General features: G+C 33.8%; 1 protein-coding gene and 1 non-coding gene across 4 annotated transcripts in view; one reads left to right on the top strand and one right to left on the bottom strand.

The window, feature by feature from the left end:
* Positions 1-27,795, bottom strand: part of Sema3d (semaphorin 3D) — a 192,299-nt gene that overhangs the window by 42,828 nt on the left and 121,676 nt on the right. For all 3 annotated transcript variants that reach the window (XM_047561877.1, XM_047561876.1, XM_047561879.1), the window contains exons 7-9: positions 25,977-26,070; positions 23,362-23,490; positions 12,227-12,369 (exon numbers count right to left, since the gene is read on the bottom strand). In XM_047561877.1, coding sequence (XP_047417833.1) covers positions 12,227-12,369; positions 23,362-23,490; positions 25,977-26,070 — 366 coding nt within the window. The remainder of the gene's footprint in view (positions 1-12,226; positions 12,370-23,361; positions 23,491-25,976; positions 26,071-27,795) is intronic.
* LOC124992020 (small nucleolar RNA SNORA61) lies at positions 4,038-4,165 on the top strand. The gene has a single exon (XR_007110029.1). It is a non-coding gene; the product is annotated as a small nucleolar RNA SNORA61 (small nucleolar RNA).

Here is a 27,795-nt window from a genome sequence, read left to right as displayed (position 1 = left end):
CAAATTTTATGTCTGAATATCTAGGAACTATCTTCTCTGTGCTTCTTCATCTCTAAACTAAACCAAATTAGAGAAAAGCATTCAAATGATAATTCTAAGCAAGAGAATTCAAAGTCATACATATACTTCCTACGCCAAACAATAATTAAAAAAATTTTTTAAATATAAAGGCATTAATATTAAGTCAAATATGTGTTATGTGAGTTAAAAATGTGCATTTAACAATGACATATCACACTTCACAGTTTGCACTCATTATGTTAATTTTGCATGATTCCAAATTACTACAAATTTACAAAGCATGGAACATGTTTAGCTCCATTCATGTGTGCTGGGGACTAACTATACATGTAAATGTCCATATAATATAAACAAAATAGGTAACAGCAATTGTTTGGAACTAGCACCAACAAAACACTTTCCTAGTTGTAGTATTCTGTCACTGATACAGTTTAGAGTCGCTGGCTTCTGGTGATAATAAAATGTATGATAGCCAGTAGTTGTGCTCTAATAGTTTTTAATTCAAAACAGAAAATGCATTCCTTATTGTATTAAACCCAATGCCTACTCCAGATATGTCACAAATACCCTGCCAATCAGATTAATAAGTATACATTTAATAGTTAATAAATAACTGAAATTGCAAGTTTTTTGAAAGGTATAGAGAGCCAAGGAGAGTAAGCCTCCTCTGAAATTTCTTTACGTGAGGAAAATAAGGAAAGCATCACAAAAGAGTTAAATTTAATACTCAGACTTTATGATAGGTGGTCTCAGACTACATGTGTAGAGACTGGTTCAGGAGAAACTTCAGGTCCTGGAAGTGAGGTGAAAAGGACAACCAACGGGTGTTGGGTCTAACATCCAAAATTCACTGGGAGACAAATTTGGTTCACATGAAGACTGGGATCAATTAAAATAGTGAAGGAAAATGCAATAAAAGTAAATTGGGGTAAGATCAAGGAAGGCTTTGGTATCAGTCCAAAGTGTCTGTGTGTTAATAAGCACACAATGAAGAACTACTAAAAGATGTAATGATTAGCAAAAAAGTGAAATAATTAAGAGTCCTCTTTTAAGAAAACTACATGGCATATTATATAGTGATCTGTCAGTAACAAGTATGTGTGCAATTTTTCTTGGATTTTTATTTTGTTTGTGGCACTTCTATTATTCTCCCATTTCTAATTATTTGAATGTCATTTCTCAAACACTATTCCATCTAACTACTGGATGATTTCCCATATCTGCAAATGTGAAGGCAGACTTAACTAGATATAGGTTATTTTTAATGCTCATATCCTCTGATCACTTTGTAATTAAATCTAGATATTAAAATGAATGGATATAGACTTTGATGCGTCCTTCTAATGTACTAATGGATTGTGTGCTCGTGTATCCTAGGATTCCCTTGAGAAAATGTGCATATGGATTACCAGAAAGTAATGGATTTTTAAATGAATTTAAAACTACAAAGTGACTTATTTCTCCCTCATTTCATGATCCTCGATTTATACCTTTTAAAGTCACATCTCCAGCCTGTTTTAGCAGTTCCATAGTTGTTCTAAAACAAAGACTTTGGAAATTGTTTTCATTTCAATGCATTAATTTTTCATATGAATGATATTATTAAATTTCCTTGCCTATATTTGTATATTTTGAAAGAGTCAGCAATGAGTACTAAAAATAGTGTTGATTCAATATTCATAAGGAAATAAATATATCATGATCATGAAGAGGACTATGTTTGATTTAGTACTTCACACTATCAGAGAGGTGGTGCTTAAATTATTTTCCTAAATAAATAAACATATACTTAGTGTATTTGTTCAACAACATTTCTTTAACAGATGCAGCAATACTAGTTCATCATAAAAATGAGTCATCATGTTCTTTTAAACATTCTTCTATATAAAAGTGACAATAAATGTCATTTTCACACATTTCTCCCATTTCTATTTATAATTTTCACCCATACTTAATGGTAGTGTAAGAAAATTCTTATTTACTAGCTCCAAATCTGTTGGATAAGAAAGGAATTTATACCACACCTGTATTTTTTTAACCTGACAAATGGAAATTACAATCCTTTCAACAAAATAATCTTCAAATGCTCCTGCCTACCCATCCATCCAGCAACATTTTTCCAGCCCCTGAAGGAGTAAAAGGATAAAAACAAACAAAAAAAATCCAGGTCAAAGATGAAAGCCACCTGCTGTCAGCAGGGAAATGAGTATAGTTCTGGCATGAAGGTTCTTAGGAATGGGTTATAAGCATTTAATGACCGGATAGTAACTCTTACAGACACCCAGAAGCCAGACCCGGGATGGCAAAGTTCAATTCACAAGTAGTTGTATTTCTCCTATAGGGAAGTCAGTTGGGCTGACTTTGTTGACCAGATCTAGGTCCCTGGATTTGTTTGCAAATCCACACAATCCACCCCTGAGAACTTTAAGCCCACAAGGGGACTGAAAGGGGATAATCACTTTTGTACTAAATTGTCACCTCCTTGCTTATTTTTGTGAAGTTCTAAAGAATACAACCGTCTGACCAACACAATAGATTTACTATTGAGATGTCAGAATCAGGAGCACTTAGTCACCAGTCACTTCTATGTGTCTCCACTCTATTTATCACACAGCCCCTTTGTGGCCAGGATGCCAAAAACCTTGACATCCTTTACAAAGATGCAGATGAAAGTAACAAAGAAATTAAATGTAAACAAGTTTGATCTCATGTGCTCTCTCTGGGTGGTGAGTACAGAGTGCCTGCTTTCTTTTTCTCTGTAGCTTTTATGTTTGCAATATTTCTTAATTTTAAAGTGACAAAAAAGAAAATATAGTACCAACGAGTCAGTCATTTGATTGGGTGTTGGCTGCATGATATAAATTGCTATGATCTTCTAATTATAGCATCTAGTAACAGGTAGTCATGATGAGGCTAATGGTTATTACATTTTCCTTCCACCGGCACACACGAGTTCTTATAAATCTTACATAGACATGTAAAGTAGCAAGAAGCTGTCACACATGAACTTTTATTGAGTGTGTCTTTTGACCTCTGGGTCATGATGCTGGTTTCATCTGGTAAACATGGCTTTATCTGTATATACCATCCTCTTTGAGGCTTTCTCAGCACTTAACATCATTTTCCCTTACACACTGGGAAACAGAAGCTGTTGGAAAATATAATAATTGGCATTAAACTTGTATGCTTTTGAATCCCTATAATTTTATAAAGTCAATGAAATCTCCAAGACATTTGAGACCAAATTGTAGTCTATTAAAATCTTATGTTCATTCAGAGATTTTAATAATATTGGTTGAAGTTGGATGCCAAACTTTTCAAATCAATAGACACCAGAGAATCACACACCTTAAAAACCTAAAAAAAAAAAAGTGTTTGACACTATAGTTAAAAGTTAGAAATTCTCCTTTGCTTAAAATTCAGTTCTTTTGCCTAATTCTGCTCTTCTATATTCTCAAGCAGGTAAAAGAATGGAGTTCTTTGAAACAATTTAAAAACCATAATGTGTGTGTCTTTTGTGTGCCCCTCTTTCCAATTCCTCTCAGTAACATCATTTACTCTCACATATTTTACCTTGAATTAAACTACTCACCTTTTTTTCAAGTGTTATATAAATGCTATAGTATTTTAAATTATTAAAAATACTATTCCATCACAGAAACAGTCTCAAGGAGCAAACACACTGATTTTCCATGGACTGTTTTCACAAATTGAACATAAAAGATGAGGAAAGTTTAGCATTTTTGTGCTTTTGATTCAATGATACCATCACGTTCTTTATCTGATTTGTCATTTAAACAAAATGGGCCTTGCAGATTTTAAATAGCCCTGTGTTAAAATACACCATCAAATATCCTCAAGACTGTTCCTGTACTAAGAACCACTGGAGACATGATCACAGCCTGACACCTCACAGCAGTTGGGTCATTTACTTTTCTCTGTGCCACCTCAGTCTTCGGGGTGTCTAGGGTTAGGTTTTAGAATGTTTCTAAAATTTTTATTGAAAACCTCATATAAATCTCGGGTTCCCTTTTCTATTGGATCTGAACACTGGTTTTGATGGCTGCAGAATAAGGAAATATAATAAGCTGGTCTCATAGCATTGTAGTCTGGTGTGCCCCATGGGGGTTAGTTTCCAACAGAGTTGAGTCTCTTTGAAATTGTTTCTTCCTCTGCTGTACAATGGGGGAAAATCTGAGGATTGAGGAGAGGAGGAGTGTGAAGCTCTGGGCAACTAAAGTGGGAATTGTTGACTAATATTATTGTATTTAAGTGATGCTTTCTTGTCTCTCAATATAATTGTTCCTCCCAACCCCTGCTTTAAAGATCTCTATAACCAGTAAAACTGTCTTCATCTGTGATTACTAGTCCACAGAGCTGGGAAAAGCCTGTGGGGAGGAAGAGACAGGCAAACAGGCAGATTATTTTTTTGATAATGCTTTATCTGTTATATATCTGTTACTATAGGTAAGTAATAATAAAAAACTTTGGAAGTGAAAAAAAAAAAGAAAATTTAATACTGGTTAGACTTAAGTCTGCTGAGGCATAAGTAAATAATAATGGTAAGGATAATCCAAACTTGGGGTGGCCAATTCAGAAGCTTGAAACTATGATCATGATGTGGTGGAAATGTAAAATAAACTTGGAATAGGCCTCACAAGTCTCATTGGATAGTATGCCATATTATTAAAATACATTATTATATTTCAAAGAAGAGCTCGAAAGAGGATATTTTCATATGTTAAAAGAAGTAATGAAAGATACTGAAGTTATGCCCAGCAAATCAAATAAAAAACTCTTATACTTTCCTTTTCGGACCATGAGTCTTCTTTTACAATATGCTTAAACTGTATTTCATGTAACTGGTTCACTGGGATTTAAAAAAAATTATGACTAATAAAAATAAATGCATAAAATGAAAATAATTCTAAAATGATAATACTATCAAGAAGAATTACTTGAGTTAACTTCACAAAACATCATAGCTGGTGATCAACTCAGGTAAGTTGTAGAAATAAAATCTATACTATATAGAAACATGTGATGTGTAAAAATAAGTATCTCATTATTATTGTCTTGAGATACTGAAGTTACTGTAGGCATTTCTCTTTGCAAAAAAGAGAAATTTATAGGCATCTTTTTTCTCTTTACCAGCATAAAATCTATTATCACTTGCTCTTCACTATTGTCAAACATTTTAGTGTCTTTTCTGATAGGAAGAGTAATCCAAAATAAATTGCAGAAAGCTTGACAGCTGTAAGAGAGATTAGAGACACTAGAATCTTTCTTACTTCACCTACTAATAATCTTGAGATACCTTAGCAGTAGAGGAAACGAAAACATACAAACATCTAAGACACAGGGAGAGGAGAAGATAAAAGTGAATAAGCACACAATGGCAGGCATTGGACACAGTACTTTTTAAGGGATAAATTCTATAGAGACTTTCAAGGAAAATTTTTTTTTCTTAAAGAAATATTCAGTATTTCGAGACAACTGTTTGTGATTTGGCATTAGAGAATGACAAAGCAAACAGAAATGGAGAACATGTTTTTCTAACTACTTTAAAAACTCATAAAAATTATTAGAAATGCAGGACTTGGATAATATACTATGCTAAAGAACTTTGTTCCTAAGGTTGAGCATATTAAATTAGGTAAATCTAGGAATATTTAGCAATCTATTCCAGGTAGAATCAGAGTTCATTAATTAAGAGAGAGGGGAAAAAATGGAAAAAAAAAAAATCTATAACAAACAGTATAAATCCTTTCCTAAGAATTTCTCAGACAGGAAAACAGATGGAAGTGAAGCAAAAGCACATCTGTAACTCATGGGCACTAAATCTCTCATTTAGGTTGTAAGTGACACACTGAAAGTAAGCACAAAAACCACAGCTCGGTAGAGATCAATAAATACGGAAAGTGTCATCGGCCTAAAAACACAAATCTTCAAAGACAGTAATTGTCCAAATAGGATCATATATCAAGTAGACAATGCAAGTGGAACTGAAGCAAAAGGCTATTAATGAGACCCCCAGGCAAGTTATGTGAAAGGGCCATCCAAATTGAATTCCTGGCATGAACAAAAGGAAATACTGCAAAACAAAAAAAGAGAATTGGCATATCCTACAGCTGGAATCCAGAGTGGGCTAGCATAAGTAAACTAATGGACAACACTTCCAAAAATGAATAGAATCCAAAAGTAATGCAAAACAGCCTTGAGGTGAAAAGTCCCAAGCTAGCCTTGCAAAAGGGACTGGCATTTCCACGCTTTAGTTTATGGGAACACACACACACACACACACACACACAAACACACAGAGTAATAAACATCACACAGACATAAACAGTGGTATCTGAGAGTAATAACTTGGGAAGTAAATAGACACAAATCTTCTCAGCATTTATTTCATGCTGCTGTTCTTGTTCATTCAGTCAGTATTTAATACCTCACCAGGAAGATCTGGGTGATTTACCATCTATGAAAGGAGTCTTCCTGGGTTTAAGTGCTTCAAGGTTCTGACTGTTTAAAAGCGTGGAAGAATTATAGAGCTTGACAAGGACTCAAGGCTAAGTACCTATTTTAAATATGAAAAGATTATTAAGTAGTTGGACTGGAAAGTGTGACCCTACTGAAAAATAATTCTCTACCATATACAATGACAAACAGACTGGGTTTGGAGGAGTGTGGATTAAAGTACTTATTAGACTTTATTAGTATTCTTTATTAGTATTTTAAAGTACTTATTAGACTATTAGTATTCTTAGACTGTTGTTGATCAATATTGCCATGTGAAATTATCTTCTAAATCAATTTATTCAATTTATAATGTCTCTCCCCATCCATATCTCTTGACTAAAATTTACATTGTTGCAACCATCCAAAAAATTTTCACTGGATATGATTCCAAATGATTTTGACTTTATTTAGAAATAAAATTCACCCTCAAAGTACAAATATTCTTAAAAATGAGGGAAACATATTAAGAGTAAATTCATCCACTAAAACTAATAAAATGTTACTGTCAATAACATTTGGCAACTAACCTGTTCCTAACCAGTTAATACACACACAAACCACCATCACTGTTTTTTTTCTTTTTATTGGTATTGGGGATTGAACTCAGGGGCACTCAGTCACTGATCTACATCCCCAGTCCTATTTTTTATTTTACTTAGAGATAGGGTCTCACAAAGTTGCCTCGCACCTTGCTTTTGCTGAGGTTGACTTGAACTGACTATCCTGCCTCAGCATATGCGGCTGCTGGGATTACAGGTGTGTGCCACTGTTCCCGGCTTCTAATCACTGTTGAGTTTAAGTTTACCTAGCTCCAAAAGGTTGTATGTATGATGTGTGAGTGCATGTTTGTGTGTGTGTGTACATATGTTTGTATTTTGTGGCATTAAACTCACTGTAGTATGACCAGGTATTTATATTTTTTTATGTGTAAATGTCTTATAATAGAGTTCATATTCAAAAACACAAATCTAAGTCCCTTCCATTTTCAATACCTTCCTGAATATCTGCCGCACCCAGATTCAATGCTCTCATTGAAGCCTCACATTTACTTGTAAAAATAGTCACAGAAAAGTCATTTTCTAGTTTAAGAAACCAAGGTAGTAAGTAGAATGAGATTTAAATCTACATCTGATTTCAAACTGAATGTTTGTTATCACTTGGGCAAAGGTCATTGATGATATCCTTACCATCAAGCCTAAAGCCTGGCTATAAATTATAATCCTCAGATTTCTTTTGAGGTGTCCCTGACATCTGTTTTCTTTTTGAATTAACCTTTTTCCTTAAAATGTGATAACACTCCATTCCAGTTCTCTGCCTAGCCATCAAACAATTTCTTCTCAATTGCCTTTAAAAAAAAAAATTTAGGGGGTTGGGGAGATAGTTCAGTTGGTAGAGTGCTTGCCTTGCAAGCACAAGGCCCTGGGTTCGATTCCCAGCACCGCCAAAGAAAAAAAAAATTTAGTTGTAGATGGACACCATACCTTTATTTCATTTATTTATTTTTATGTGCTACCAAGGATGGAACCCAGTGCCTCACATGTGCTAGGCAAGCACTCTACCACTGAGCCACAACCCTAGCCCCTCAATTGCCTTTGAAAATACTTTCTTTCTTTCTTTCTCTCTCTCTCTCTCTCTTTCTCTCTCTCTCTCTCTCTCTCTCTCTCTCTCTCTCTCTCTCTCTCTCTCTCTCTCTCTCCCTCTGTGTGTGTGTGTGGGTGTGTGGTGGTGGAGGTGATGGGGATCTAACCCAGGACTTTGTGCATTCGAGGAAAGCACTCTACCAATTGAACTATATCCCCAGCCCTTATATGCTTTCTTAAATATCATTTTCCTTCAGGATTCTGTCCTTGCCTTTGATCTTATAGCACACATTTTACTGAGCAATTTTAGATACTTAGGAATTTGGTGACTTCCAAATTCAGGAGTTCAGATACTACTGAGCCTCAGGTTTATATTTTCACATAGGTAATATATCAGCATATCCCGGAGTCACATCAAATTCAACAAGTCCAAATATAAAATCTATGCCTCTAAACTGTTTTTGGTGTTTCCTATCTCCTATCAATGTGTCCCTTTGTACATTTTTGTGATCCATGCCTTATCTTCTAGAAACCACAATTTCCAAGATTGTGGAAATACTTGTCTACAAGGTAACTATCTTTCTGAGATAGGGACAAGGAAGAATTAAAATGCATTAAAAATTCAGATCCTCTGTAATGCTAGTGATATTTCAAAAGTAACCATCACATAGCTACTATATTGGATAATGCAGGTACAAGACGTTACCATCATCATGAAAAGTTCCATTGGACAGCACTAGTCTATATAAAATATTTAAGAAAGGAATGATAAATAAGGAGCTTTTAGAAATCTGCAAAAAGTTTCTATTTGAAAAATCTCTTGAATCTAATTTTATCTCTTTTTTTCCTATTGTCTTGGAACCTAATAAACCTTCTTCTTACAAATATTTCTAAATCCAGATACATTCTCCAAATTGTTGCTAAATATACTTTCCTATCTTGCTACTTCTCTGTCTCAAACATCTTATAACTCCTCATAGGCTACAGAATAGAATTTGCAACTGCTAACATGGAAATAAGACTTATCACCCAATTTGCCACTCCAATCTCAAAAGACATTGTTCCTCGTACACACCCCTTAAGTCACAGTTACATGATTTCAGTGTTCCATGAACAAAATAAACCCTGTCACAGTGCTGTCTGAAATGTCTGTTCTTTAGTACTGTCCTGCTCCCCTATAGAACCTGATTTGAGCACCACTTCCTTTATATAATATTTTTGAGCTTCACTAAATGCTTAAGAGTTCTTAGCTCTTTACTTTTAATACATTATATTTTTTGTTATCTGTTTATATGTCTATTGCTCTCACTGTACAATGAATTTTTTTAAAAAAGGGACTGGTTTAGTTATACAAGTTGTCTTACATAGTACATTTTGCACAAAATTTTTATTTTGTTGCTATAGTTGAAATAACAACTATATGAATTAATGGATTACAAAATTGAAAAGATTTACTCTTCTTCTGTAAGCACTCCTTTAGTCATTTTTTTGTGTGATATTTGCCTATCACCAAAACCTCCTCACTAATCACTATATGGAACTTGGTCTAATAGTAATATAATGGGTAGGTAAAAAAAAATCTCTTATAGATCAAGATATACATATATATATATTTAGTTAAAATATATGTATATATTTTTAGTAGATGAAGAGGTAGAGAGCTGTTAAATTGTCATAGTTTTGCGTTGTGTTAAAGTATTCAGTTAAAAATGAAAACAACTGGAACAGGAAAAACAGAACCTGAATATTTTCAGATACACACAGTGGGAAAATGCTGGTGGAACAAATAGAACAAAGGATTCCCATGTTACTGAAAAACCTTGGTAAACTCAGTAAAGCACACACAGTTTTCTCTTCATTCTAATATGATTTCTTTTTTCTTAAATCTTTTCTTGTAGTTATCAAATTTTGCTTCATAATATAGACATGCATTCTGATGTTTATCAAATGTAGAAAAAACAATGTTATGATGTTATAATGTCATTTGGGGGATTAAAAAAAGAAACAACAGAATGGGGAAAGTTTCAAATAATTTCAGAAGAGACTTTTCATGTGAAAAGGCTGAGTTTTTAAAAATCATTATTAAACTTGTTATTGCTTTGTAAGGCATGTCATCATATTTTTTAAAGATTTCAAGTCATTTTTAATGTACTGAGAGAAATCTCTGCCTAGATGTGCTCAATTTTTGTCACAATTTTATCCTGAATTGTTAAGTAGAATTTAGAAACATAGCTAGGATTACTATAATTAAGAAATTGCATATAAGCATTTAGAACAGATATAAACATTTGACCAGTGGATCATTTGTTCAGTGAGAAATTTTGAAGATGATACTCACTTAAAAGAAGGATTAAGTGGAGAGATAAACTAATGAGTAAAGAACCTCTATTGTTTTTCCTAAAGTAAATTCATCCATCACATGTCCTTATTTGATCTTACAATTTGTTAGCTTTTAACTAAGAACAATAGCATGACAAAATCTTGCTGTGTGGTCTCAGAGGTTTTTGAGTTGGAAAGACTCATTTACAATCTTCTGTGCCTTTCTAGTTCAGTAAGAGTTTGTTCATAATTTAAATAATATATTCCATGTCTGATATTGAGTCTAAACTTCTAATGGTGAACTTTACAAATGGAAAAACAAAATTTTGAGATATTTCTCTACCTTTAAGGTCAATTCTCACTATGTTTATATTAGGATAAAAATAATACTTTATTATAAATGAATTTCTATTAAATGATTAGACCTACCAAGAACTAAGCCTTGCAATGGCTCATAAACACTAACTTCTTATATATGTTCATCAGAAAGTGACTCTTGAAATACCTCTAACGTAGTTCACTTATGCAGACAATGTCAACAACGTCACAGCTATTCAGGGTCAGAATACTGTTGTTAGAAGTCATGCTTCAGTACACTAACACACTAAGTCTACTAAACAACAGCCATTCATCCCTAGGCACGAGGCTTTAAGAAAAATCACTGTGAACTCAAATTCTGAGAGAATGAGGATCCTTTTTCAAGAGTCTGTCCACTGGAGGTTAAGAGGATCAGTGGGAGACAGCATGATTGGCTAGGATACTAGGCAAAGAATGATCTGGGCTCATAAGTTGACCTCATTCAAAAGCTGAGTTTTCGTGAACACTTTTAACTTCAATGGTGGTTTGTATCTCTAACCCTGGAAGTGTTCAGAACCTGATGAAACAGACTGAAACAAAAAGTGATAGGCTCAAATGGAAGGAAATGAAAAGTTTGCACACAAACCAAAGAAAGTTTCCAGTTGAAAGTATTTATTAATTTAACAGCTCTTGCCCTTAATTACTGAGTTTATGACGAAAATGTCTAAAGTTGCTATTTCTTATTAGTTGCAAATCCAAGCAAAAAAGTTACTGAAATAAAAAACATTATTATTCTCTAAAGCTTGGGTACTATCAAATGAGAGCCTTGATGGCACAAAATGGTGGGGTCTCATAGAGTTTCTGGGTTTACCTGTAATTTACATAAAATGACACTATTTAAGTCTAATGACAATTTTAATTTTCTAACTTATTTTCAAAATAAATGTTTTGCATTTGGGAGTTGTTTTTTCTTCTTTACTCCATTTTCTCTCAGAACTTGGTTTATAAAATACTGTAGTAAAAATATAGGCATATTTTAAATATAATGAATTCATAAAAAATACAACCTTTTATATGTGATGTGTATTTTGATAAAAATACAGAATATGACTGTTAGTGTCTAAGTAACTTCAGTGATTATGTTAAGTTACTTTTAATTTTAAAATAAGATTATTTAACATTGTTGGATAACATTTTAACTTTCATGAATCAGAATAATGCAGTGATCTTACTGGGAATTGAAATAACTGGCAACGAATAGTCCTGTCAAAGAGGTGTAACTCACATCAGAGTAACAGTTCAGCACTAGGAACTCAATTATAATACTTTAAAAATGTAAATCCTTGTTCTGTTTAACTTTTGGAACTCAAAACTTACATGTAACAGTATCAATCTATCCTATGAGTTATAATTAATGGGCATTAACTTTCATTTCAAGATTACCTTGTTGTTTCATACATATGCACATATGCCATAAGTATATATCTTACCTTACAAACTCTTCCAACTCGAGAAAGAATGGTCTTATCAGAAGTACTGCTTTCTTGCGATGATTCCCGAAAGAAGAAATATATTTTATCATCATCTGGATTGTAGGTGTCTGGTATGGGGAAAGTTCCAATAAATTTGGCTCCTGTTTCAAAGAGAAAACTAAAAATTAAAATACTGAAACAATCCAGTCATAATAGTACCAGTATCTTTGGTATGTAAAACAATTAGTAGCAGAATAAAAACACATACCATGAGTCAAATGTGGGAAATAAGATAGGTAGACAAATAAACACGATATAATGTAAAAACATGTAATAGCACCAAAAGGTACTCAACAAGTACTCTAGGAATTCCAGACAGCAGGTTAGAACATGACCAGGTGATACTCACATTCACTGCAATTCTACTAAATCTTAGTCACACATCACTTAATGACAGGTATAGTTCTGAGAAATGACTTGTTAACTGGTTTCATCATTATTAGGCAAACATCATAGAATATAATTACATGAACCAAGATGACCATGATGTCAATTGGCAGTATAATCTTATGGGACTACTGTTGTATATGGGATAGGTGGTCCATGGTTGATTGAAATGTAATGTGGATAACTCTTCTTAAAAAGTACTGTCAAATCTAGAGATTCTCTATGATTTTATATTATCTTTCTATATGATGGATTTGCCAACTTTTAACCACACCAGCTTTTATAAAGAGCTTAGGAAAACTATACATGTACCCTAAATTTTGACACAGATGGTGTTATTGCTACATTTTTGGGAAATTACCCAAGGGGGAAAAATGAAAAAAAAAAAAAAAAAAAACAATAGTGTTTGGGTCCTCTCCAGTAAAAGTTCTGAAAGGCATTCTTTTTGCTTGTCTCTGCCACTTATTGTAAAGATGACCTTAGACAAATTAATTATCATCTCTTTATGTCTCAATTTCCTCATATGCAATAAAAGGCTCTTAATGTCATCTACCTTCTAGGATACCCGATTTGATACCCAAGTGAGTTAATATACATAAAGCACTTAGCATTGGCAGTTCCTGACATAAGGCTTCAATAAATGTAATTTATTATTGAGATGGTGGTGATGAGGATTATGATTACAATTATTATGAACAACATCAAGAGGCTGATAGAAAATTTTATCTTGTATTTGTCAGAGTAATATATGTTTTTTCCCCCATATTTTACTGGTGCACTATAGTTGTACATAAGTGTGAAGTTCCTTACATATTTGTTACATATTTGTACATGGACACAAAATAACAATATAATTTGGCCAATATCATTCCCATTGTTACATTTTTGTACATGAAAACTACATACAATAAAATTTGGCCAATATTATTTCCCAGTGTCTCCTCTTTCTCTCCCCTTTTGCCTCCTCTGGTCCTTTTCCTGTACTCTACTGACATCCTTTGATTTTCTTTGGATTCTTCCCCCTGCCCCATACCCCTACTTTTCTTTTCAATTTTCCTCTCTAGCTTCCATATGCGAGAAAATATATGACCCTTGACTTTCTGAGTTTGGCTTAGTCCACTAAACATAATGTTACCAAGTTCTATCCATTTTCCTGCAAATAAAATAATTTCATTCTTCTTGATGGCTGAATAAAATGTAAACACACACACACACGCACAACACATAACACATTTTCTTTATCCATTCATCCATTGACAGACACCTAGGCTAATTCCATAGTTTTCTATTATGAATTGTAGTGTTATCAACATGAGTATGCATGTATTGCTGTAGTATGCTGACTTTAATTCTTTAGGATAAATACCAAGGAATGGTATAGCTGGGTAATATGGTGGTTCCATTTCTAGTCTTTTGAGGAACTTTCAAAAGACTTGATTTCCATATGGTCATACTCATTTACAATTCCACCAATAGTGTAAAGTGTTCCTTTCTCTCTACATCATCTCTGGCATTTATTATTGCTTTCTTGATGGTTGCAATTCCAACTGGAGTAATATGAAATCTCAGTGTAGTTTTGATTTGCATTTACCTACTTGCTAATGATTTTGAACATTTGTTTGTATGTTCTTGGCTATTTGTATTTCTTCTTTTGAGAAATGTCTCTAGTTCATTTGCATATTTATTATTTGGAGTTTTTTTTTTTGTTTTATGTTTTTTGAGTATTTTTAAAATTGAGGATATGAATCCTTTGTCAGAAGAGTAGCTAGCAAAGATTCTCTCTTATTCTATAGGCTCTCTCTTTACATTTCTAATCATTTACTTTGCTGTGCAGAAGCTTTTTTATTTGATGCCCTCCCTTTTATTAACTCGCGGCACTATTTCCTGAACTTTATAGGTCCTACTGAGAACATCATTGCCTGCACCTATGTTGGAGTGTTGACCCCATGTTTTTGTCTAAGTGTTGCATAGTTTCTGGTCTAATACCTAGATCTTTGATCCATTTAGAGCTGAATTTTGTACAGGGTAATAATGCATAGTTATTAAAAATAATGTTACTCCATATATACTGACTTGGAAAGATGTCCATAGTCCATGTAAAGTGAAAAACTATTTGCAATACAAAAAACCTCTTTGCACTACATCAATGACAAATCCATTTGTCTAACTCCTTGTTTAAAAAGCTTTCAGCACTTTAAGTCTTGGTTCTATGTTACGAATTAACTAGGTAACAGATCTGAAATTGGCTGATACCAATTTTGATGAAAAGCAAAGAAGACAGAAAGAATGGTTATTGAGACACAGGAAAGGACTTTAATTAATTAGAAAATGTGAGGCACCTGGATCTGGAAGGAAGTACTGAGCACCAAGTGTTTGGGAAGTAGAAGCAGAAGACAAAAAGCTTCTAAAGAAAAATAAATTGATGGGAGGTGAAAAGATCAACATTGCCTTCCGTAGTGTTTTATCTCAAAAGCATTGAAAATTGTTCTCTTGCAAATGTACAGCAATTGGTCAAAAGATGAATAAAGAAAGCTTCACAATAGCTTTCTTCAGTGGACAAAAGTTAATGCTGAATTCCAAGTGATGGGTAGTTGAGTCATTACCAGCCCAACCTCTCTGAGTCAGCCCTGTGTCTCCATTCAGTCCCTGAATGTTTTCCTTAAGAGAAAAACAGAGAAGGGAAAATAGATACATGAACTTTCTTCTTCTCTTTATTCTTTATTATTTTCCTGCTCCTTTTCAGAATTTAAAATTCTGATGGACTTCGACACTATTGATAATATCACTTTGGTATGGACCTAGGAAATTACATGAAAATTAAATTTTAGAAAACCACATAGGACTTTTTAAATGTTCCTTGTTATGATCTCAAATGGGCAAATTCTGTTAACAATTCACTCAATGTTTTTTGTTTCCTCTTCTCAGTCTTTCTTTCCAGTTGTTATCATATCACAAATGCTTGATTTTGATCCCTGAGCAGAGTAAAAATCCTTTTCTAGTTACAAATTAACACTTTTGATTTATTTAAATGATTTCTTAGTAAAACTCATTGTGGACAAAACTTTTCTCATAAATATGGGATTAGGGTTTCAATAAATTAATGAAAATAAGAAATTATTTACTTTCTTCTATATTCATGGACTACTAGGAAAACAAAAATGAAAAAGAATTGATTTTTCAATTTTAATATGGATGAAGGAAATATTGACATATGATCAAGATATGGTTAGTGAGAAAACATGGTCTTCACATTTCCAACCAACTTTGGGCTCCCCCAGACATGACAAGGAATTGATAATATTCTATAGAATTTTCTGAATTTACAGATGCCTGAATATAATGCCAACAAACTGGTTGAAAACCTCTAACTATATTTTAAATATATATATATATATATAAATATAAAAATAAATAAAACCCCATAGTAGGGGATTCTTAAAAGTATCCAAATTTGAGTCACTAATAGACTAAAGTTCTGGATATGGGGAAAAATATATAGTCAGATTCATTAATGATGGTCAATTATGCAGATATATGGGTAGATGGGATAGTGGGGAGTTGAATAGTAAATATAAATTTTAAGACAGAAGGATAAAACTCAAATTATGCAGAAATTAAAGAAATATAATCAACTTACCTTGTTTTGACAAATAATGTGAGTTTAAAATGGATATTAACATGAGTAAGAGTTTCTTACAGCACTTAGATATAATTTCAGTAGAAGTTACCTATGTAGCATGATGCCTCTTGTAATATTAGTATCCCATTAGATCGATATAGTAATTGAGTTAAATTTTTAAAATAACATACTGGTACAATACTAAAAGAGTGGCACACAATTTACATAATCTTCCTTCCAGAAAGAAATGAGAACTCTATGATTTGAAATAGAAAATCATCCCAGGTAACAGGAATACCTATGTGGACAAAACTTTTCTTATAAATATGGGATTAGGGGGAGAGAGTGGCTTGTAAATCTTCCCTCAGACACTCAGGTCGGGGAAGTGGTTACATGAGCTGCTGGGTCTTCAGTTGTTTTGAGAGTTCTACAAAGGAAACAGGATTCTAAAACAAAATAGAATGTTTTAGAGACCTAAAAGAAGTACAAAAAAATTGGCCAATTTTTGCCATATTGCAGAAATGCATAGGACAATCTCCTTCAAATATGAAAAACACTATTCAGGTGTTGCCAGGTAGTGTCATTTGAAATGGTTAAAAGTAGACTATGACTCCACTCCACATTTCAACAATCTAATTATGACATCAATGGAGGAAAATAATGTAGATACTTTTCCAAGTGCTATTTCTTTTAACTTTCAATTGATATATAACATAAAACATGCAAGGTTTCATGTTTATTCAGTCACTTTTGATTTTATTGAACTCTCTCTTAGATGGTCCCTCTTTTAAAAGTTTTATAAGAAAACTGTTTTGGAGGGGAATGATAGAGATGGTTAAGCCAAATGTTTATTATAAACATTAAATAAAATCTAATTATCGAAAAAATAGGTATTATCAAATAATATTCTATTCTGCGATTTGAATAATAAGCATACTTATGAGTTAAAAACAAATACAAATTTCAAGAATAGAAAGTTTCTTGCCATTTACTAAGGTTCTATCTTATAACACTGATCTTAGTATTTTATGATACTCTTTCCTGACCTGCTGCCAAATGTGGGTAAAAATAGGTATCATTTAATTAGTGCATAGTCCTTGAATTAAACAATTTAAAATCATACAGGAGGCACCTGGGCCTTATTACAGCACATTTTCTCTCTTTGGCATTTGAAACACATGCACTAATAGGGATGGAGTTTGAAACCATGCATTTTCACAAATGAAGTTCTAGCATGACACCACAAAGTTCTGCCAAGTGAATATGGCATAAACCCATGTGGCCTGCAGAACTCAACAATTCTACTTCTCCCCATGAGCTCTTTTCATCCAGATGAGCACACCTACCCAAGGATTTAACATATTAAGTTTCTAACTTTTATTTCTGCTATAATATGTTGTTCCCATTATTTTTAAAAACTTTTTTCATGTGGGAGAAGAATTTTCAGACAACAGAGCACCCCAAAAGAAACTTCAAATGAAAACTGCCTCCATATGTTAAAACTGAAAAGTTAAAAAAGTCCCCATTGATTCCAGGAAAGAAAACAAAAACATATGCATTGGAGACATCATTGTTTGTTTTCATTTTCCAAGTGGTCATACTCCCTAGTTTCATCCTAAAATTCTAGCAAAATTCAACTGTTTAAGTATCCATCCTAACTTGTGTTTATATTCTTATTTCTTCATATGTTCTAGGATCAAATTGATAAAGAAAAGTAGTAGCAGTTCTCTCCATCTACAACTGCCCATAGTATGGTTTAGTATCTCAAGGAAGAATTCAGTATTCATTCTTCTCAAGTCTTTAAACTGGATTAGAGCTGGGTGTGGTGGAGCATGCCTGTAATCCCAGTGACTCTGGAGGCTGAGGCAGGAGGATTGAGAGTTCACAAAGTCTGCAACAGCAATTTAGTGAGGCCCTTACGCAAGTTAGCAAGAACCTGTCTCTAAATAAAATATTAAAAAAGACTGGGGATTGGCTCAGTGGTTAAGCATCCTTGGGTTCAATCCCAGGTACCAAAGGGGGGGAAAAAAAAAAAAAAGTTTAGATAACCTTAAAGAAATGCTGAGCAGGATCCTGGCACTGTTAAGTGAAGGGATCAGTTGATCTCCCATTGGTTAATGCCAAAATGGGGCACAGAACACAATATGGCACACACTCATGTACTTAAGAATTTTAAGTACCATAAATAGTTCAGTGACTAAAATGTACTTACTAAAGTTTCATGTAATATCATATCTAAAAAGCATAATTCTATAGAATCTATATTTAAACTATTCAATACCCAGTTGCTAATTAAACTTTTACATTCACTTCATCCAAACATAATATCACATTAATGAGAATTTAGTTTATCACATGCAAATAAAAAGTAGGAAAGAAAACTGAAAACGAAAGCACAGAAAGCAAAATTTAACAAAAAATTCTTTAACCAGAACTAAATAACACACTGATGCACTAATATGTAGGAGAACAAACAACAAAAAGGCATTGACATGGGCCCACTATTTGAAATGCTAATTATCTCTTACCTTTTTCATCTGGCAACAATCTAATGAAACCCAATAGCGAAGTTCACATCTACATGCTACATGACTAGTAAATAATATTCACAAAAGTGTTATAGTATATGATTGTAGGGTAGTGTTCATAATTTATAAGTAGGGATACTTTAAACCAACCTGTCCAATAGAAATTTCTGCACTAATTGAAATGTCTCATATTTGTGCTGTCCAATATGGTAGCCCCTAACCCATGTGGCTATTGAGCACTTGAAATATAGCTACACTGAATGAAGTTTTAATCGTATTTAAATTTAGTTAATTTGAGTATAAGTAGCCACATATTACTTGTATTTACCATAATGGACAGATGGCCTTAGACCAATCCAATTTCAGTGTGTGCTGTGACAGGTCCAGTTTTAAACAGCAAGAACCTTTATTCTCATAATTGCCACAAAAGAGCAGTCAAACTTCCAAACTCAAAGGACACAACAGCTTACTCTTAGCAGAAATTTAGAATCATAATGGAAGACTGGGCTTGGTGGTTGACAGACCTGGAGATGTCTCTTCTTTATGCTCTATCTCAAGTTGTAAAATATGCGGTTAAATAAGGAAACGTATAAGATAAAATTTGTTCTCAACCATCGGCACAGTTCATCTGTATTCTCTCTTCTCACACTCCTAATGCCTGACTTTTGGTCTTTGGACCATGGACTAATGATATCTGGAAAATGGCCATTTCTCACAAAGGAGAACAGAAAATTTCTCTGAGCAAGCCAATATTTTGCCATAGCCCATCAAGTCTCTCCTCATAATAAGAATCTCATGTAATTTCTCCCCCTGCTCTGCCCTAGTTTCCATGAACTTGTGACTGACTGGTCTCCTGAGCATCATACTGTCCTCACTCTGGTCTGCCTTTTGCTGCTTGCACTTACTGTGGCTCTGTCCTGATTGTTCCCCTAACATCGCTTTCTCTCACTGTCCTAGTCCTTGCTGCCAGACCCACATCCTTGGTTTGCTATTACCCAACATGGCATGTAGACATCGACTCTTTTTATGCTGAGGCTACAAGAGCAGAAGATAGGCCACCAAAAGAGCAGAATTTAAATTGCTAGACTGTGTCACACACTAGAAAGACTAGTGTCCTGGGATGGATCTCAGTTTTAATCTCACTTACACTAGCTGTTTAAATATGGGCTATTGTCTGACTTTTAATATATCTCCCAATGTACAGTGCAACTAAAAATTCTCTCAAGATTATGCCAGTCCACAAAATAACATTTTAAAAGTTGCACAAGATAGTTCCCAATGGATGTTATATAAGATAAATTTGAAAGGAAAGAGAGAAGAGACAGAGATCAGGGAGTAAACACTAAAATAGGGGAAATAAACCAGTGATGAGATCATGAAGGTCAATGGGAAGGTGGTGGCTATAGAAGAACAAGGTCAATACACATGTTGAAGGAAGTAGAAGCCTTAGTGATAGATTAGATAAAGGGGTAAAAGAGAGGAAGGAATTAAAGATAAATCCAAGATAATGGGGAAGATGAAGTTAAAAAGGGTGTTGAAGGTCAGGTTAGTAGCAAAACAAGATTTTTTAAAAATTTAGACTCATGGATTTTAGACTTTAGATCCTATTAAAGAGAAGGGTTATTAACTTGTAAAAATCACAACATAAGTTAGTGGCACAATTGAAGCTAAGGCTATGATATCTTTTTTTTTTCTTTAAATTTTTTTTTTTTTTTTAGTATTGATGGGCCTTTATTATATTCATTTATTTATTGAGAATTGACCCAGGGCCTCATACATGCTAGGCAAGTGCTTTACCACTGAGACACAACCCCAGCCCCGGCTATGATATCTTTATTTCCACATAAAACAATCGCTTTTATTTTAATCTGAGATGAAGATATAGGACATCCAAATAGCTTTTAAGGGCACGGATTTACAGGAGAAGGATGGAATTACAATTTGGGGAAACAATGGAATGCAGGTAATAGTTGAAACTGTTAGATTACACGAGCTCACTGAATGATGAAGTATAAAGGGGAAAGAAAAAAGTGATCAATAGTTTAACAAGCTAAAGAGATGTCAGAGAACCACGGCGCATTCAGAGTTTTATTCCCACATCTGACCTGTCCCACACTCAGGAATGATAGTGAGGAGGGTGATACTGGCACTAATTCAGTTCTTGTCTTTGAACAAACTTCCCTAAATGATATAATATAATGCTTATGACACTCTGAATATATAAAGTTATCAATGGATGCCATTTTAAACAAAGATTTGACAGTTCAGAAAGTTCTGATCAAGATCACATATAAGTAATATTCAGGATTTAAGTACAAATACTTAAGTTCCAAACAGCTATAACTTTTTTGTCTAAGCTGGGATATTTTGAGAATAAAAGAGAGAAGTAAGTAAACTGAAAATCGTGGGCAAAACCAGATCCTATGGTTACTCGGGTTTATTAAACATTAAATCTGCTTTCCATTACCCTGAATGATAAATGTTAGTTCTCTTTATTCTTAATAATTTGCCTAAATTCAGTTTCATCGATGTGAGACTTTTACCATGTATCTTTTTCTCCTTCCTTCAGAATTTCCCTTCCTACTGCCTTCTTGTCTTGAACTTCTCAGTTTCCTTTCACAAATGTGTTCCTCAAATATGACTTGCTGGGTATTCTCACGTCCATCTCTGCAACCACCACCTTTGTTTCTGTTCCCTTCTCATTCTCATACTTTCAGGCAGTGAACTCTTTTCTCTATCCTCATTCTCCTTTAGTTTTCACAGCATACTATTGTCAGTTAACTTTTAAAAAACATAAAGAACTGATTACTGATTAAAATGAAAATCATCAATGGTTCTCCTCTGGTTTTATAATAATATTAGCAACTTGTTAGCTTCCTCTCCCAGTGTCTGCTATGCTGCAGGAAGAGCAGTCCATTCGTGATACGTGAGGGCAGCCCCTTCCCCTTTCTATTAGGACAGGGACCATCAGCAAAATAGCACTCAGTATGCAATGAGGCCTCGAAAGTGGTTGATTACGGAAATGTTCAACAATTCAAAGGCTTTCTACTTTGTAATTCTATTCACACAGCAATAACAACAGCATCTCAGGCAAATAATGTTGCATATGTATTTTCTACATTTATTATTTTAATATGCTGCAGGTTTATTTATGGAAAACGAAGAATACTCTCTTAAAAGAGTAACAATGTGATAATATTTGCCATTCCTAAACTGATATATTCAATCTTATATGACATTTTGAAGTCATAAGAATATCTTCTCACCTCAAGAGATATCTAAGCTTTTCTATGGGTGAAATATAGAAGAGTTATTCTCAAATCAAGTAATGCCACAAAAATATACTTTTGGGCATTTTTTTCCTTTCTTTTTCTTTTATTGTTCTTTGTAGTTAATTTAGAGATCATATTGTTATGTAAACAAATAGATCTGGAGGTTTTGACTAAAGAAATGTTTCTAAAGTGTTTCTCTTTTTGTTTATGTTGTCACTGCCTAAATCACACTGACAGATAGAGAGATGGTCCTTAGAAATGCTCTACCTTGGCCTCCTCCACTAAAACCCAAAATTTATGGTGGGAATGGTAAATGTATTCCGCCTGCTTAAATAACAGTTTTATATTATTCTGTCCTGCAGAGGAATAAAGGCATATGGTAATTCAAAAACATTAGAAAATCATGATAAAATTTGGCCTGTTGTAAGGCAAGGGAACAAAAAAGACCTTTGTATTAATTCTTGAATTAATTAAAGAAATTCACTTAGAAATTTCTTGGTTTTCCTTTCTTTTTTAAACCCCAAATATGGCATGACTCTCAACATAATAGTAATCAGACAAACCTGTGTCAATTTCAATTTGTAGGACTATGTGTAAAGTCAAACATAAATTTTAGCAACAGAAGTTGTCATTATAACTATCAGTGTTAAGAAATGATGAGGAGAGGGAAATATTACCTACCTGATTTGAACATTATACATCATATACATGTATATTAAACTTCATACTATATCCCCAAACATGAAATCATTGTTAATTAAAAAGAAAAGGTACATTATGTATCGATTAAAAATAAAAATATATTCTAGAAAAGAAGTTAGCATTACAGTCTCACCCCTTTCTACTGAGCTAATAGGCAATAGATGGCTTAGTCATTAAACCACAGACTGTGGGAGTCCTATTACCAGCTTGAATCCTGGATCTGAAGCTAAGGAGTTGAGAGACCTTGACCAAATTAGTCAAACCCTCTCAACTGCAGTTTGCTGATCTTTAAAAAACATAAAATAATACTATATCCTCTACATCACTGTGAATTTTAAAAGTATCTATAAAAGCATAGATAGTGCAAACTACACAGCTTACACTCAGTAAATATCAGCTCTTACTATACATAACAAAAATTTCTGAAGATTTGTCCAGTTTGATGTGAAATTGATTTCAAATGTATTTTATAATGTTGCACTTAATCAACTATACCAAAACACAACTGAATGAACAATAAGGAGCTTCTTATCACGTCTCACTTCAAAATCAATGACAAAACAATCAAAGTGGAAAATCACTAACCATTGAGCCAGTAGTGCTCGGAAATGTCAGTTCTGATGTAATGGTGGTCGTGAGTGGGCCCCAGGGACCGTGTGAATGCAGTGTCTTTGCCAAGGAAATCAGATGCTGTTCCAGAATAGAGGTACTCATCTGGGAGAAAGAAAAGCACATGTAGGACTTCTCAGAATATGACTGTAGATACTATCAAAAATACACAAATTTCACAGTGTGACACCAAAGACAATGATTGCTGCACATCAGAATATACTGTTTCACAATTTTACTTTCAGATTTCGAAAAACAAGTTTAGTTGAAAAAACAAGTCAATTAGCTTGAGTCAGTTAATGCTAGCTACTTTAAAAAGGCTAAATTCTTCTAAATTAATAATTGCACATGCATTGGCTTCTCTAAACCAACTCTTCCTCTTTCCCTTCTCCCCACAAATATTTCAGAAAAACATTGTAGTTAGGAGTTCCTCTTTGTAACAACACACAGAAAGTATTAAAAAATTAAATGCCATAATGAGGAATGGATTGTGTAATTAGTATTTACTTAACCGAACAACCTCAAGGACCACAACTTTTCTTTGCCTAACCTCTGCTGAAAGGGAGCTTTCAGCACTGAAGTCATTCTTTGTAATTATAACATGCTGCATTCCTTGTAGCTAATCATGTCTCGAATAGTTCTGATAAACAGGAATTCTTGAAAAGAGAAAGATGTTGCCTTTACAGCATACCAAACTTTTTTGTCCTATTATTTACATAAAGTGCATGTCCATGTTTTATCGGGGAGAGAAAGAGAGGAAGAAGAGAGAAAGGAGGAAGGCAAAGCAAGGGGGAAAAAGAGGATCGGGGAGGAGGAGAAGGGAAAGAATGACAGGAAGGAGGCGGAAGAAAGGAAATAAGGAATTTCCTTATTTCAGGGAAGAGTGGAGGAAGGTGAAGGGGAGGATAAAAAGAACCAAAGGGAGCAAGGAAGGAGGAGCAGAGATTGAAAGGGAGAGATGATGATGGGCGGGGAGGGGATGCCCAGTCAGGGTTCCCTAATTCTAGTGGCAGCGCTGGGTTGGGGCAGAGGGGATGGTAGGAAAAAGACTGATCCTGCAGCAGTGTGTCACCCTTTGAGGGCGAAGCCTTTGCCATTTCAAGAGCCTTTTATAATCAACTGCTGTGGATTATATGTCAAAGGAAAAAGTAAAAATGGATAATCTCTACAGAGCATTTAAATTTTTAAAATGCCTACATATGCAAGTAAAAACATTGGTTTACCATTGAAATTCAACTTTCCTCAGAAATGTAATCTAAATTTATCTAAATAAGCCTTTGGGACATTCTGTTTGGGACAATTCTGCCTAAATAATGACAGTAGCTAAGTTTTAAAGGAAATGAAACAAAACACAAGTGAGAGAAGTTCAGCTGTGTAAATTTGGTAAAGACAGAGTAGCACTCTCCTCCTCTTAAGGTACTTCCTAACATATGTCAGGTAAATGGAAATATTTTCTTGCCAACAAATTCTTAAAAAACAGGAGAAAAACATAACAATCTCAATAAAGACATTGTGAAAAGTTTGATAAGAGGAAGGCAAGCTAACCATTACTTTGAAATATATAAATTTATAGATATTTGACTATTTTATCAGAAAACATGGTAGGTTTCAAACTAAAAATTGGATCTGAATATCTGGTTTTAAAAACTGTCTTCATTGCATCTAAAATCATGCACAATTCAGGAGTCACCAGTCAGTGCCCACTGCCTATTGTATTTTATTAAGGGTGTCAACTCCACTTGGCAGAAGAGAATCACAAATCATCTATTTCACTTTCTGAGAATGAGTAAACATTAGCCCCATAATTTTCAAAACACACAGAAACGTGCACACTTTCATTTCAAAGCAAGATCATTGACTTCACTAAGTGAAAATTAAAATGTCACGGTGCTTCATTCTGATGGTTTATTCAAACATTTGATAGACATGTTACATAAAAAGAGACCAAAGTCATGAAGCAAACCAAGACAAAAGGCATTTGGGTAATGGTTGAAATTCTGGGATCCTGCTGACATTCTATAGAGCAAACTTTAGACCATACAGTACTGCCTGCCTTCTTTGAACAAGATAACCGTTTCATATTTAAGATTTATACGAAGTAAGAAAAGACTAAATGTGCAGCAAAAAATTCCCATTTCCATTAATAGACTAGAGCAATTTTGGGAAAATGTTATAACATTATATATCTGTATTTGATGGCTTGATTCATTTGGTTTATTAATTTACACACATGCAGAATTCTTAGATTTAACATCCTTACTGAGCCAAATAGGGACACAACTCAGTATGAGAAAATTCCAGATAGATAAATATAAAATTATAGAAGAAGTAAGCATGTCATTTGCATTAAAAAAACTTCAGTCAGAAGTTCATTTAAAAAGCAGCTGTGTAGACATTAGGATTGCTGAAACTTCACTTTATTGATAAGGATATTCAGTATGAAAAGATTTGGCACTAAAATACTGGAACCAAATAGCTGGTGGAAGATTAATCCAAATTTATCTTAAACTCAATAAGAAAATGTGGTTTAGTCTACACATACCTTTTCAGAAAATCATTTAAAAGCAATGTCTATGTGTCATTGATCTTACCTGTCATTACTGAAGCAAAAGGCTGCTGAGGATCAAAAGGACATTTAAGTCTGCCAGACTCCAAATTATGTGTGTCCAGTTTGAATATGACTTCCTGTTATGAGAAATGTTAAAAAAAGTGAGATTTTTAATGATATCAAGTCTATAAGAACATAGAAGATAAGAATTAAATTCCAAGTCATTAATTCAATGAAAACTAATAGAGCATATATAGCATGTACTTCATGCTGAGCCTTAACTCTTTAGCCAATATTACATCTGGCAAGACTCAATACTCATGTTTGGTTTCCTTGTTCCCAAGGTAGTAATGAACCATGATCAATATCAAAATCAGCAAGCACACATATTTTTTAATTAGTTTATTATTGTTAATAAAATAAGAAATAAATTTATTATATTTATGCCTTCAGGTTAATGATTATGATTTATATTATTAAGCATCTGCAACTGTATCAGATTACTTAAGCTGTGTGTGTGTGTGTGTGTGTGTGTGTGTGTGAGAGAGAGAGAGAGAGAGAGAGAGAGAGAGAGAGAGAGAGAGAAATGACATAAAAGTGTTCTAAGGCAGGCAGTTAATTTTCAGGGCTGTTGATACATGTGGGCAAAAAAAAAAAAGGTCCTGTTGTAGTATTTTCACTATTATAAAAACACTATACACATTAAAGCCACATAGTTATTTTGGCTGAAACATCTATTTTTGTAATAGTGGCCACAGACAGAATGACATTGGCAGACTTTTAATATTCAGAAAAAAATAACATCATAAGTTGATCTTTCCAAGAAAAATATGAATGTATAATGAATGTAGTCCCATGAGTCTGAGTGTTTCGTAACAATGACAACACTACATCCAGCAAAAAGGCAGATGACTCACCCTCTGCGCTTGCTAGAGAAGTCCAGCATTTCAGACATTCTGTCTAGATGTCTGCAAAGTTATACCATAGCTCCAAGTAATAAGAGAGAACTATTCAATGCTACAAGCACTGAAGCAAAAGGGATAGAGGACCTTGTATTATTTATTTTATTATATTGTCATTTGAGATACTTTCCCCTCTTTTGAACAAGACCAATAGTAACTAAAAAATAGTAATAGCAATTTAAGTGACCAGATTAACAATCAATATTTTGTAGTCTTCAATAAACCTACTTTAATGCTAGCCAGAGTGGCACTTAACGGTTAAAAGATTAAACAAACCAAGTCCCAGGAACTGTATGCAGATTTTCTCACTGAATCCTCACCACAAGCCTAACAATGTAACTACTCCAACAATTCCAGTTCTGCAAGTTACTGTAAAATGGAAGATAGAAGGGGCAAAGCGGGGGCTTGAACTCAGGGCTGTCTCCAAAGTTAACAATTAATGTTGTCTCAGAATTTCAGACTCATGAATTCAAGAATGTGTTGATGTTAATTTATTGACTCACTGTGACCATGTAACATGATCAAATCCAAGTGTGTTTACTTTGAACACGAGTTAATGAAAAGTAATAGTGGAGCCTAGTTACCAAAAAAAAAAAAAAAACAATGAAAATGCATTTAAGGCATTTAGCTGGGGACAGAGATGAGTGGTGGGGGGGGCTGTGATAGTGACTCTTAAATAAGTTTACTTTTCATTAAGGGCACATTACATTAGTTCCACAGGTTAAGAAGACCTGTTGAGTCTAAAGCCTATAATGATATGCTGTAAAGGGAAAAGTAAACTAAATCCTTGTTTTCCAAATTATAACACAAAACTAGAAAATATCTGTAAGACTGTCACAGTGGATCCAATATATTATGTATATCCTTAGAATTGCATAGACTTTTATTTTTAAATACAAG

This window comes from Sciurus carolinensis, chromosome 8, assembly GCF_902686445.1.
Source record: "Sciurus carolinensis chromosome 8, mSciCar1.2, whole genome shotgun sequence".
In the NCBI taxonomy this organism is placed as follows: domain Eukaryota; kingdom Metazoa; phylum Chordata; class Mammalia; order Rodentia; family Sciuridae; genus Sciurus; species Sciurus carolinensis.
Note: the sequence above shows the minus strand (reverse complement) of the source record. Positions and strands in the feature narration are given on the sequence as shown.